The sequence below is a fragment of the Equus przewalskii genome, chromosome 12, assembly GCF_037783145.1.
Source record: "Equus przewalskii isolate Varuska chromosome 12, EquPr2, whole genome shotgun sequence".
Lineage (NCBI taxonomy): Eukaryota > Metazoa > Chordata > Mammalia > Perissodactyla > Equidae > Equus > Equus przewalskii.
Genome location: NC_091842.1, coordinates 33,598,406 through 33,611,309, shown reverse-complemented (window position 1 = coordinate 33,611,309; position 12,904 = coordinate 33,598,406). Strand labels below are relative to the sequence as shown.

The 12,904-nt window shown below is 50.8% G+C and overlaps 1 protein-coding gene across 13 annotated transcripts in view; it reads left to right on the top strand.

The window, feature by feature from the left end:
* Positions 1–12,904, top strand: part of CLEC16A (C-type lectin domain containing 16A) — a 200,191-nt gene that overhangs the window by 28,107 nt on the left and 159,180 nt on the right. For 8 of the 13 annotated variants that reach the window (XM_070566753.1, XM_070566759.1, XM_070566757.1 and 5 more), the window contains 3 exons: positions 1,517–1,691; positions 3,140–3,193; positions 6,656–6,769. In XM_070566753.1, coding sequence (XP_070422854.1) covers positions 1,517–1,691; positions 3,140–3,193; positions 6,656–6,769 — 343 coding nt within the window. The remainder of the gene's footprint in view (positions 1–1,516; positions 1,692–3,139; positions 3,194–6,655; positions 6,770–12,904) is intronic. The other 5 variants (XM_070566755.1, XM_070566763.1, XM_070566754.1 and 2 more) reach the window with 1 other exon arrangement.

The window sequence follows — 12,904 nt, the reverse complement described above, 5'->3', positions numbered from 1 at the left end:
AGAACAAGAGTTTATACGAGGAAGGCCGTGAACTCTTGGGCCTCTCTTTGGCTCCACACTGAGTGGTTGTGACAGTGTCAGCACCAATGGCTGTGACTTTTGGGAGAAGGGGCAGAGCGAATGCAGAGAGCTCTGTCATAGCAGGAGGCCGATACGTAATATCCCAAATGGCTCGATTGTAAAGTAGAGGTCCTCGCAGCTTTCCTAGAAGCAACTAGAAGAGTTAAAAACTGCCTCCTGTGGAGTGTGGGCTGGGCTGGGGCGGCTGGGCCAGGAGCTGCTAGATTTTACTACCAGCTTATCAGGACTATTTAATTTTTAAACCCATCTGCTTATATTACTTTGATAAGATATTTTTTAAACTAAAGCTTTAAAGAGTCAAGTGCTTTAACTATCTTACTAAAGAAAAATTCCCGCAGTATCTTATTGAATGGGGAAAAGATTGCGAAACATCGTATGTAATGTTCTGGGGCTCAGGGGGATGTGAGTTCATAGGTCCTCATCCTCCTACTAGGCTTTACCACATGTATTTGCTATAAATATTTACCAAATATCTTGTTAAAGTATAATAAGGAATTATTATTGGAAATCACATAAAAGGAGCAAAATTGCTCCTGTTTTGACTCATATAGTTAGATGGGTAGATAGGTAACACCTGCATTTGGGATGCGCCCATAGGGAGACATAGAAACATGGAAAAACAGACTATCGGGTCTGAAGTCCCAAAATACTGTCTGTTAGCGGTGGGACTAAAGGAACTAACTTTTTTTGCTTTTATTTTCTTTACTTTTCTGTCTTCTAAAATGACTATTACTTGAGTAATAATCACAATACAAACAGGATGTCTCGCCCTAGCTAGATTGCTCTTAGCAAAAGAGACCTCTTTGGGGGTGGCATTTTAGGGGTTGTTTTAGGGGTCCTGCCCTTGGTGAGTGTGAGGTTGACCCACCCGTGGGGCCCAGCCCCCATGCCTGTTGCATTGAGGCAAGGAGACAGGGCCCTCCTGGGGCTAGGGTGTCGCGGCTATGCACCATGCCCCATGGTCGGGGCCCGTGGGTCAGACACGGCTGCTGAGGCCTGCTTTTCTCTTCAGAACTCCTCTGGAGCATTTTAATTAGCAAGGATTGATTGCTTCATTAATGCCGCTTATCTTGGGAGCCAGGGATCTTGCCACAGCGACTAGTGGCTGCTCCTGAGAAATGACTTGCTAGGGCTTAGCTGGTTTTTGCTTTATTTACTCATTTTGTTTTTGGCTGTGGTGGTGCTGGTGAGTGAGCTGTACTGAGACGCCCAGAGGGTGAGGGACCCCAGGAGTCCCCTAAAGTCGACTGCAGTGGACCTGTCCATTTTCTTTTTGTGTATGCCACCTGTCGGGCCAGGATAGGTGCCTCCTGAGACTGGCTCAAATATTGGTTGTAGGAATGCAGCACCAGTGACCTAAGTCTGGGCCATTGATGCCAGGCCCAAGGGCCCTGAGCCTCGGCTCCCAGGCTGAGGGTGTCATTTTTCCTGGCAGGCACCGGAATCGGGGGAAACTGAGTGACCTGGTGGCCGAGCACCTGGACCACCTGCACTATCTCAATGACATCCTGATCATCAACTGTGAGTTCCTCAACGACGTGCTCACCGACCACCTGCTCAACAGGCTCTTCCTGCCGCTCTACGTGTACTCGCTGGAGAACCAGGACAAGGTGGGCCTGGGGCCTGGCCCCGTTGCTCCCGTGGCTGCGGGCCGTCTTCAGAAGGGGGAACAGTGGGCCCTTTGAATAGGACTGAGCTCTGCAAGGGACCAAGGCTTTGAAGCTGAGCGAGATTCCTTTCAAAGCATGCTGGTTTTCCTTTCCTTCCCTCTTATTTCCTGAGAGGGAGAGATGCAGGGAGAGACTGTGTGTGTAGACTGTGAGAGTGAACGAGAAGAGAATACTGACGTCAGAGGGAAACAGTAAACCTCTGCAGGTTTAGGTTTTAGGTTTCTACGCATCCTTCTCTTGAGGTGTTCTCATCCCTGGTAACTTTTTCTGACAGTGGCCAGCACTAATTGACTTGGAGAAGAGCCAGCCACAAAGCGTGCACAGAATGGACGGGGAGGGTCGGAGTGCACTTGGGAAAAGATCCCAGGGCCATGATTGTCCGCAGTTAGCAGCCTCCGATCCCTTGTGGGGACAGTGCCTGTTCACATGCACATCCTTGGGTACCCTCCCCCTGTTCTCCGGGATTCTGGCTCCGTGGGTCTAGGGTCGACCAGGAATCTGCATCTTTAACCTGCCCGCAGGTGATTCTGAGCTGGTGGTCTTGGATTCCCCCATGAGAACTGCCACTTTGGGGAGGGGAGACCCTCGCCCAGCCCCTCCCAGGGTTAAGGGGTAGAGGCCTTGGCAGGAAGCAGGACAGCCCAGCTGGTTTCTGCCTCTGCAGATGTGTCCCAAGGGGATGGAGCTTTCTTTTTGGAGATGGAGCATGGAGATTATCACTAAAAATAAGTAAGTGGAAGAAAATTGCAACCCTAACTAAATCTGCCAGAGGCAGCTCTGGGGGGCAGCGAGAAAGCATGGGAACTGGAGTTTTCAGACCCGGCTGCAAATTCTGCCTCTTGCCTTTCCTCACTTTGCGACCTTGGACAAGGCAGTTAACCTCCCTGAGCGAAATGAGGGTCCTCAAGATCCTCACAGGGTTGGTGGGAGATGGAGCTCTCTGAAGCTCGGCACAAACGAGGGGCTTCTCTGAGGCCAGGGCGCCCCGGCCTCTCCCTGGCGGCTGCCGGGAAAGCTGTTCCTGAGAACAGGCCTCCGGGGGCCTCTCCTGCCCGGCTCTCCGCGCCCCAGCTGGGGGAAATTAACATTCTCGGTAATTTAAGGAGCTGGTTCTGCGGGGGCCAGACTCTAATCCGTGACTAATGGTGAAAGATTTCTCAGGTGGAGAAATAGTGCCCTCGCAGATGGCATGAGCGGGATTTGGTTGCGAATTTATTTTGCAGAGTGGACTTTTGACTAGCACCAGGAAAGGACAGCCTTGGGGTCATGGAGGAAGTCCGGGGACAGGGCGCCTCTCTTTCAGACAGAAGCCTTTGGCGTCATGTATCTTGTGCCACTCACGTGTGTGACCCGGACTTCTCTCTCTCTTTCCCCTCGGCCTTCGCTAGGGAGGAGAAAGACCGAAGATCAGCCTGCCCGTTTCTCTCTATCTCCTGTCGCAGGTATGTCTGATCGTGCCGGCATGACCCCACTGCATCTGGGGGTCCATGGAGCGCTGCCACCTGTCCAGAATTTCCCAGGCCAGCTCTCCATGTCTTCTCTCTCTGTGTCCCCATCTTGAAATAAAATAACAAGAAAAGGAGAGGGGATTCTATTTTCCAGACACTGCATCGAGGTGCTGTGTGTCTTCTTCGTGGCAGTGGCTGGAAATTTAAGGCAAAATAAAAAATAAATCAAACCCACCAGGTATGTAGTTGATTTTTACCATGGGGACTGTGGTTTCCAAAACAACCAGGGAGTGTTTTCAATACCCTGGAGATGTGGCCTGCATGGGTCTTATTGACGGCATTTTGAAATAAGCCCCAGACTGCAGGACTCGCTGTGAGCGTAGACACAGCAACCTTGGGTTAACAACCTTCCACTAACGAGGCGGTTTTTAAAGGCTTTCTTCATGATTCTGCTTCCCAGATTACCTTCTGGAAGGTATCTCGTAGCAACCTCAGTTCCAGGATTTGTGTCTTGAGCCAATTTGTCTGCCTCCCCTCTTAAACAAGTGTATTTCCTTCTCGTAATTATGTAATATTTACAAGAAGGGAAAAACTCCATGGTGACCCAGTTACATAACTTTAAAAATATTTTTATTACTAGCAGTCCAGACTCTCAGGCCATCTCTCTAGACTGTCAAGTCGTCAGACGTTTGAGCAGAGCACTGTTCCCACTCCTGCAATGGCGCAGGTATTTATTTGCTTTGCTGAGAGAATGTCCTTCTAACTTGGTCCCTGGGCTGTTTCAAGTTTGAGGTGGGGCTGTCTCCGGTTGGCCTGAAGAGAGATGCAGACCTGGCCTCCTCTCAGCGGCAGGGCAGTCGGGATCCGCATGGGGCCTGCTCACTGTCCGCCCTCAGGCCTGTGTCATGGGGGCTCTGCTTGCTCAGGAGCGCTGCCCTGCTGCCTATGCCTTCTGAATGCCCCTCTGTGCAACGGAGCACGTTGCAAACCTCAGCGTCTCCTGGCACCTTTCTCTGCCGCCTCGTTAGAAATCCGACAGCATCTCCTGCTCGGGACTGTGGGAGTCTGGCAGGACTTGACCAGGCCAGATGCTCAGCCACAGGAATCCCGTGGCACACAGCCTCAGGACCCTGCAGCTGTTGGAGTGATGCACAGGCAGTGTCCTCGAGGAGCACGGCTGCCCACCCCCACAGCTGGCATGTTAATGGAGAGGGGTCAGGCCACACCTTTTCTCTGAGAACCCCTTTTCTCCTGTTTTCTTAGTGAAGGAGCAGCAGCTCTGGCCCCTAATTACTTGTTTCAGTATCACGCAAAAAGCATAGCTTCTAATCTGGGGTTCCTCGGCTTGAGTAACGGAGTCCTCCGTTCCCCCACCTGTTCATTTAGCGTCATCATAATTTTGCCTAAATGTGTGGAAACCTTGAGTCCCGTGTCCGTAAGCATCCTTATAAATTATTTTACAAGCACAGCTACAAAACCAAGAAGATTCACATTAACAGCATTAATTTAGTGTGAGAGGGCATGCCGTCCTGCCGAAACTAAATGGCCACTCACAACGAGAGTGTGGCGCAGACAGGATGTCCCAGCTTTGAGTCCGGTCTGCGCACGTTTCCACGTACCGTGTGATGACTGGCCCTCCCCCACTTCTGTCCATCCAGAGCTCAGAAAGGACTGGGCACTGTGTCCACAGGCGGGAGTCGGTGGCCTTCGTCTTGTGGGCCTTAATAGGTCCTCAGTGAATGTTTGCGAACTCAGTGAAGCATGGATAAATGATCAGTTAGGGTCACATTCAAACCAGGTGCCCAACAGACATTTGTGGAATGAATGAACTCAGTGACTGGGGTTTTGTTTTGTTTTTGGAGAAGTGCGACAGTAATTTGGCCATGATGAAGGTGAGAAAAATCCTCATTGTCATCATCATCATCATCATCATCATCGCTAGCATTTGAATGCCTGCCACAGCCCTGGACGTGGGTTAACTCGTTTGCTCATACTATGTAGTCTCTCTGATAGTCACTGTGCAGTGTTTTAAAAACAGATGTGCCTTTTTTTTTTAGGTAGGTACCACATTTGGCTATTCTGCCTGTACCTTTAATCTGAATTGTATTTATTTTTTTGGACAATATATTCACCCTATTCAAACAGTACAAAACGACATACAGGGAAAAGTCTCCTCTTACCCCTGTCCCCCAGGCACCCAGACCCACTGCCCAGAGGCAGGCAGTGTTTCAGTTTCTGCCTTTACTTTTTTAATTTACAACATTGATTTTTTTAATAAAAAATTTTCTTAAGTTAAAAAGTTCAAACAGGTGAAAACCAAGTTTCCTTTCTACTTTTGTTTTCAGTCTCCTGATTTCTATCCCCAGAGACAACTGTAGTTAGAGGGTTTTCCTGTGTCCCTCCAGAGAGTTCTCTGCTGGGGCTTCTCAGCTGGGGACAATTTCACCCACCCCAGGGGATGCTGGGCAATGTCTGGAGACATTTTTGGTAGTCATGACTGGGGGAGGGAGTGCTACTGGCATCTGGTGCGTAGAGGCCAGAGATGCTGCCCAATATCCTGCAGCGACAGGACGGCCCCCACAACACAGAATTATGGCCCGACTATAGTGCCAAAGTGTAGAAGCTTTTCCATATGTGCATAAGCAAATACAAATGTGCACACGCTCCCTTTTTATATACAGATGGCAGATCCATGCTATGCTACACCCACGTTGCCTTTGCATTTTAAAACAAAGTAGCAGGTGTGCCTCAACCTGCTTGGCCAGGCCATTTTGAATACCCTGAACCCTAAAGCTGGTCCACTGAGCATTGGGCAACAGGGTGGGGTGGCAGGGACGTCCCGGACAGCCCAGCGCCTGCTGAGTTTACATCCTGGCACGACTAGGTCGGTCTCTGGCTCGTGTGGCTTTTCTTCCCCACAGTTTCCACACCTACCTGTGCTGCCATGGAATCCTAGTGTGCTGACACCCACCACCGGGGTCAGAGGTCATTCCAGGGATGGAATCTGTGCAGCCGACCCTTTGCCAAGTCCTTGATTGGAACAAGATTCTCGGGCCCCTTCCCGCGTAACTAAAGGATTGGGCGGGTGCCCTCTGGTCTCGTCATAATCGAATCTGACACGAGAATGCCTGTGGACAGGGAGGAGTGTGCTGGTGTGGCTGCTCCTTTCCCGAGTTGCTCCCCTTCGGCTGGACTTGGCTTCGCCCCACCATGAGGGACGGTCTCACTTTACTGCACTTCCTTCCACTGAGGAGCAGCCAGCCAACTAGGCAATAGTCGGAATGAAGAAAGGGCCAGCCCTCAAAGGAGAAGAGTGTGACTGGTTTCTCCTAAATGTGACCTGTTCTTCGTCACAGGGATTGCTGCGTCATCCAGGGCCTTGCAGCCCAGCCGAGCTGTTTCAGATCGAGGGGGGAAGAGGTTGAAAGACTACACACGTCTCTTCTTTCTCACCAGGTCTTCCTAATTATACATCACGCGCCCCTGGTGAACTCGTTAGCTGAGGTCATCCTGAATGGGGATCTGTCTGAGATGTACGCGAAGACTGAACAGGACGTTCAGAGAAGTTGTGTAAGTCATTCGCATGGGGGCTGTTTTGAGACATTGATAAGAGGCCGTTGCTCGTTTTGTTATTGTGTGTGTTTCTCTAAAACCAGAAACCAACATTCTGGTTATACAGCAACAATGATGCAGAAGCTGGTCTGGGATTCAGGGAACCTAATCAGAGTCTTGAAATGCATACCGAGGAAAATCTAGGTTGGGTACTAAGTGGATTTGATTGATCGTATGTTAGTAAACATGGATTTCTACTGCTCTGGGCCTCAGATTGCGTATCTGTGAGACACTATTATTGGGACAGAATGAGAGAATACCTCATCTAAGACACAGATATCTACAGAGGCTGGACAGGGAACTTGTATGAATGATGCAGGCCCCAGGGGAGAGCAGTAGGGAGTGGTGGGGACTGTGGCAAATTGGAAGGTGTATGTGTCCTCTGTGAGCAGCTGCCATCCCACCTCTGCCTGTAGTTGCTCTGTAGGAGTATGGATGCAATATTGCCTGATTTTCTCATGTTTCCAGAAAACCTGGAAATCTGCATTTTGGTGCAAAATCTCCCCAGTTATCCCTGTACTGTCATCTAAATAGAGCATGTTTGTGGTTTGCAGGAGCCTTGAAGTTGCGTTTTGTGCTCTGCTAGAGGAAAACACCTGAGACCAGTGTTGAACATTCTCCTGAACCTTTCCAAGCTGGGCCTTTGTCTCTTGCCAGCCTTCCCTTCTCCATCCTGCTCACGTGTGCTGAGCTCCAGGCTGCCTTAGTCCTGGTACAGCTCGTTCTTTCCCCAGTATGCCCTGGGTTTCCACCTCCATGCCTGTGCCCTTACCATACCCACAGCCTGGAAGGCCCTTGCTCCTGGCTCCCTCTTATCGGAGATCTTACTTGCTGTAGGCTGCTGGTGGCAGGTGTCTTGTATGCCATTGCATCTGCTGCAGCACAGGCTTGGCAGTTCATGTCGAGGTGAGCACAGTGTTTGACACAAAGGCTGTTTCATGAGGGCCCTGGCTCTGCAGCCAGGTTCTCAGGCAGTAGGCACACAGGTGAAAGGGCTGGGCTTGCCCTTGGCAGTGGCCTCTGCTGCTATATCTGAGTGAGTGGGCGGAGTGTGATCCCGAAGCATGAAAGGCCGGAACTGCATGGAGTACGATTACGAGAGTGCCCTGTCCTTCTGGTTTTTCTGGCATGCGGTGGCTTGGCCAGGCCGTTTGAGGGAGCATTGGAGCCTTTGAAAAGGTTTCCAGAAACTTTCTGTCCTTGGTGGTGGTGGCATTAGTTCAGCTGAATTGCTCAGGGCCTTTTCACGGCGTTTGTGTGGCCCATCCTTTTTTGATTCATTCAACAAGTATTTATTAGGCCCTTTCTTGGGATCAGGCATTGTGCTAGCTCTAGGGGTGTACAAAACCCCAAACAGTCTCTGTCGCATTGGAGCTTTCCAGTCCAGTCCAGGAGAGAGAGCTGTTGATCAGATAGACAACTGAGTGTACCGTCTGAAGTCCTGGACGTGCTCTGAGGGGAGGAGTAGTGTGTGGTGAGAGGGTTTAACTAGAGGTGACGGAGTGACAAGTGTCAAACAGGAGAGACACCCCTAATGGTCCATGTCATGACAACATATGGTCCAGAAAATGTGGGCTGACTTGGCATTTATGGAGCCAGAGATGCTCTTTTGCAACTTTCTTAAACTAGCTTTTGCTGAGTGAAGGCAAGTAATGGAATGCTGAGTCAGCCGGCCCGGTCAGAGCTGCTGAGGACCCCAGCAGCCAGCGGGTCACCCTGGGCAAGTTATTGCCCCCATTTCGGAAAGTGGGAGAGCAAGCCCTATTGCAGAGGGCTGTGGTGGGGGGATGGGGAGAAAAGAGATTTAAAGTGCCCATCAAGTGCCTTATAGGTTGCAGTCTGGCCCTCAGAGCTGTTTGGTTTGCTCTTCAAAGTGTTTAAAAGAAAATTTTATGAATTACCAACTGTGAAATTTAGGAAGGTTCGCATAAAAATCTGGATTTCAGGCTTGTCTTGAGCAGTGGGAAGATCTGGTGCCATGGTGTGCGTGTTCCTGCAGGAGGCTTCTCAGAGGCTGCCCCCAGCAGCTGGGGTGTCGCTGCCCTCACATCCGCCCAGGCCCCACCCAACCTGCTGCTGGCTCCTGCTGCGTTGATACTCATGACAAGTTGGAATGTGTTAGGTCCCTGTGGCTCTCTTTTGTTGCATGATTCCAGACCCCCAAATGGTGTTAAGGCTTCGTCACAGAATGTCATCCCTCCTGCTGAGGTTAGACTTCAGGTTCCACGAGATGAACCCAGAGATCGGCGGGGCACTGGGTTTTTTCCATTGAAATTGATTGGCATGCAGTGGCAAGAAATAACACAGAGCGATCCCCGTACCCTTTCCCTGCTTTTCCCCCAGTGGTAACATCTTGCAGAACTCTAGTCCAGTAGCACAAGCAGGATATTGACAGTGATACGTGGGGTTTGCAATCTGAGCAAAAGCAAATTGCAGCGACTTACTGGCAACCTCTCAGCTTAGCATCCCCACTTTAGTTGAACGCTCTCATCAGAGGCAGCGTTTAGGAGATCCTTTCTTTGTCCTGATGGCCTCCTCTTGGGATGAAGTTCCCGCCTCCATTGTGATAGACACAGCCGCTCGTCGTGGTGGACGCCTGAACTGAAAATGAGATTCTTTTGAGCATGGAAGGCATTGCTCGCCCAAGTGAAAGTGTCAGCTTTCTACTTCCGGTTATTACCTTTCCCCGATGCGAAAGCGAAGTTTGTTGCATTCTGACGACTACAGTTGAAATTCGGGAAGAGTGGAGGAGCATCTCGTTTATGGCTTGTTTGACAATAGTCCTGGGAAGGTTTACCTTCCTTCCCTCTGAGCAAGAACAGTCTCCTATTGTTTCCTGCCTAACTCGGATGTGGTTTGATCATACTTGTTTTAAGTTCTTGGTCTTTTTTAACCTACTTTCTCCTTCCCGTAATTTGTAGATAAGTTACTGGTATTGCTTCATTTTACCAGCAGACCTTTCATAAAACCAAACCAAAATTGAAGAGAGAGAAGCGGAGGGGAGAGCAGAGTTATTTGAAAAGTCTGTAATTTAGGGTTAGGTTTAAAACACATAAGCATGGTTAGATAAATGTCTAATTGAAATTCATCTGTGCATTAAAATCATATGGTTCCTGCCAGGGTGTAGTTCTTGCTATAATTCTAATGCAGAGCAGATTGTGTTTCTCGTCGGGGAAAAGAGAGTAAGAGAACACTAATTCTGAAACTGCTAACATCTCATTCTTTTGCAAAGAGAACATATAGATTAGATTATGGGATATGCATCATTACCTGTAGGTACTTTTTTTAAAAAGGGGCTTTTTTCATCCTGGGTTTGTGTGGAATAGTTTCCTTAGTTTTTGCATTCGTTCATCCATTCCTTCAGCAGGGATGCAGGGGTGCACAGGAAGGAGACGACCCTGCCCTCCCTGGGCTTCCCATCCCCTCTGAGGACAGGGCACTGTGCCTTAGAGATGCCTGCATCGCCTGGGCCATCCTGGGGCTTGCCAGAGATGCTCAGGGGGCACTCACTGCAGGAGTGAATGACTCGGGTGAACCAGTGGCAGGGTCACAAGGGCCCTCGTGATGTTCCTAATGACTCTCAGAACAGAAATAGCCTCAGGGCCTGACCCTCACATGCCCCCTTCTCTGCACAGAGCCAGGCTTGGGGGAAGGCGTGCTAGAGTGGGTTGCTTTTGCTGCTCTTCCACTTTCCGCCTTAAGAGGCAATCGAGTGGAGTGGATTCTGGAGCCACACTGCTCGAGCTCCTCAAATCCTGGCTCATCTTACCAGGTGTGTCCACCTCTCAGGACCTCAGTTTCCTCACCTCTGCAATTAGAATAACAAACATGGGTTTGCGAAGAGGACTAAATGCAGTGTCAAGTGTGTATTCCAAGGCCCAGCACACATCAAGGCCTAGACGTTAGATATTAGCATTGTAATGATCTTAGCTTCCGAGGCTGCCAAACAACCGGGTGTTCCCTACTGGGGACCTCCCTTCTGGGAATGATTGACATAGAGGCACACTTTGTGCAGCCCTTTGGGAGGCGCCTTGTTGCCAGACACAAAGGCGCAGAGGGCCCAGTATTAGCAACGGTGACGACGACGACGACGACAGCACTAAAGTAAACGTGGCAAGTTAGTCGCAGTGGGCTGAGCCTTCATGTGCATTCTGAGCCCTTCAGCTCAGTCAGCCCCAGGTTCAATGTCTGGAAAGTGCTCATACTTAATGAGCTAATGCGCATTCACATGGTCGGCTGGCTGTGAATTCAGAACAGGACTCAGTCCTGGGGGCCAGATAGGTTTGTTAGTCTCAAAATGAGGACGTCCACCATCTCTCTATAGGCTCCACTTCAGCCAATTGGGATAGTCTCCAGAAGATTCTCTGGGGATCCAGAAGAGTGAGCACTCACCTAAAGTGTTGGCTGCCACTTCTCTATGTGACACCTGTCCTTTTTGGGAGCTGGACCCTCTGCCAGCGGAACGTTCAGCCAGGACATGGCATGTGGACCTGCAGCTGAGAAAAGAGCAGCCTGGCTTCTCTGGATCGTTTGCAGAATCAGAGCATTAATCGTTGGCTGGGGTCCCCTGGTCACTGCTCAGGGCTCTCTTTCCAACCAGGCTGGAACCAGACAGTGGCTCAGCCTCCCGAGCATTGAATGCCTCTGGCAGGATAGCCCCCCTCGCAGCCTGGATTCGAGTCCCCGCATCTTTCAGTGACCCTGACCTTACGTGTGACCCTGGGTTAATCAGTGCTGGTTCTGAAGCACACACGTTCTTCTTCCTGAGAGTGGAAACAGGCTCTGGGAGAGGGTTGACTGTGAACACCGAAGGAAAAAGATAAACTACTATAAATCAAGTGCCTTAACTGGCACTGCTGCAGACATTCCCACGAAAGAATTAGAGCCCGTTGTGTCTTCTCCCCGTCTGCCGGGCCCTGGTGGTCTGTCCCGTAATCCCTCAACAGACTCGCAGCTCCAAGGCGCCCTTACTGCCTGCAGAAGTGTTGAGTGTGGCAGCACGGGTCCACGTGTAGGAGGATCTGACAGAATCAAAGAGAATCCAAAGGGCAACCTGTTCCACGTGTCAAGTAGGGTGTTGTAGACGAGAGACGGCTCAGAGGCAGTTGCCTCTCCCCTTCTCCTGTGTGCAAGGTGGCGACAACTGACACAAGTCCTGTGGCATGGAGGCTCTCGGAGGAGCAGCCTCTAGGCAGGGCTGCAGGTGACTGGACCTGATGGCTCAGGGGTGCTGGTCCTGGTCCAGGAGCCAGAGGAGGCCCAGGGGTTCTCGGAACGGCCACATCCTGGAGGAGCCAACAGAGAAAACCAGAGTGGGCAAAGCGGGGGTGGGGTGGGGTGGAGAAGGCTCTGTGACTCAGACTCAAGCTGGCGTTTCTGTGTCTGCCCGGCAGCGTGACACAGAGTGGGCTGTGGTGGCCACAAGGCCAGAGACGGCTCCATGGGGTGAGGTGGTGTCACGCCCCCGCTGAATGGGGACCTTCCCGAGTCTGTGTTGAGCCATGGCTGACTTCTTCCAGGTTTCTGCAAAAATCAGGAAACTCAGGAGTGGGAACAGAAACATGCAGAACCTTCCACTCCTGCGGTCTCTGCCCTGGGACTTGGTTAGTTTTCATCAGCAGCCTGGCCCTTCAGGCATTTGAGTTTTTTGACCAGACTCGGAGTTCCTTGAAACTGGGTCAGAATTATTCATTCATCTATTCAACAAGTTTTTATTGGGCATGTACCAGGCACTGTTCTCGGCACTGGAGATGCTCCAGGGAGCAAAACAAAGACCCCTGACCCCAGGAGCTTCTCTTGTGGTGGGAAAAGAGAGAGGGACAATAAAACTGTTAGCAAACAGTAGAGCCTGTTAGTGTGAGAGGTGCTCTAGACAGCAGCAGTAGCGAGCAGAGAAGAGGGAGGGGCAGGGCTCCACAGCGTGGCCAAGGTGGGCCTCCTTGGGAAGGTGACATTGGGGCACAGACTTGAAGGAAGTGAGGGAGCGAGTCATACAGCTATCTGGAGGAAGAGCGTTTGGGCCAGAAGGAACAGGCAGTGCAAAGGCCCTGGTGTGTTGGAGGAACAGCAAGGAGCAGCATGGCGAGGCGGAGC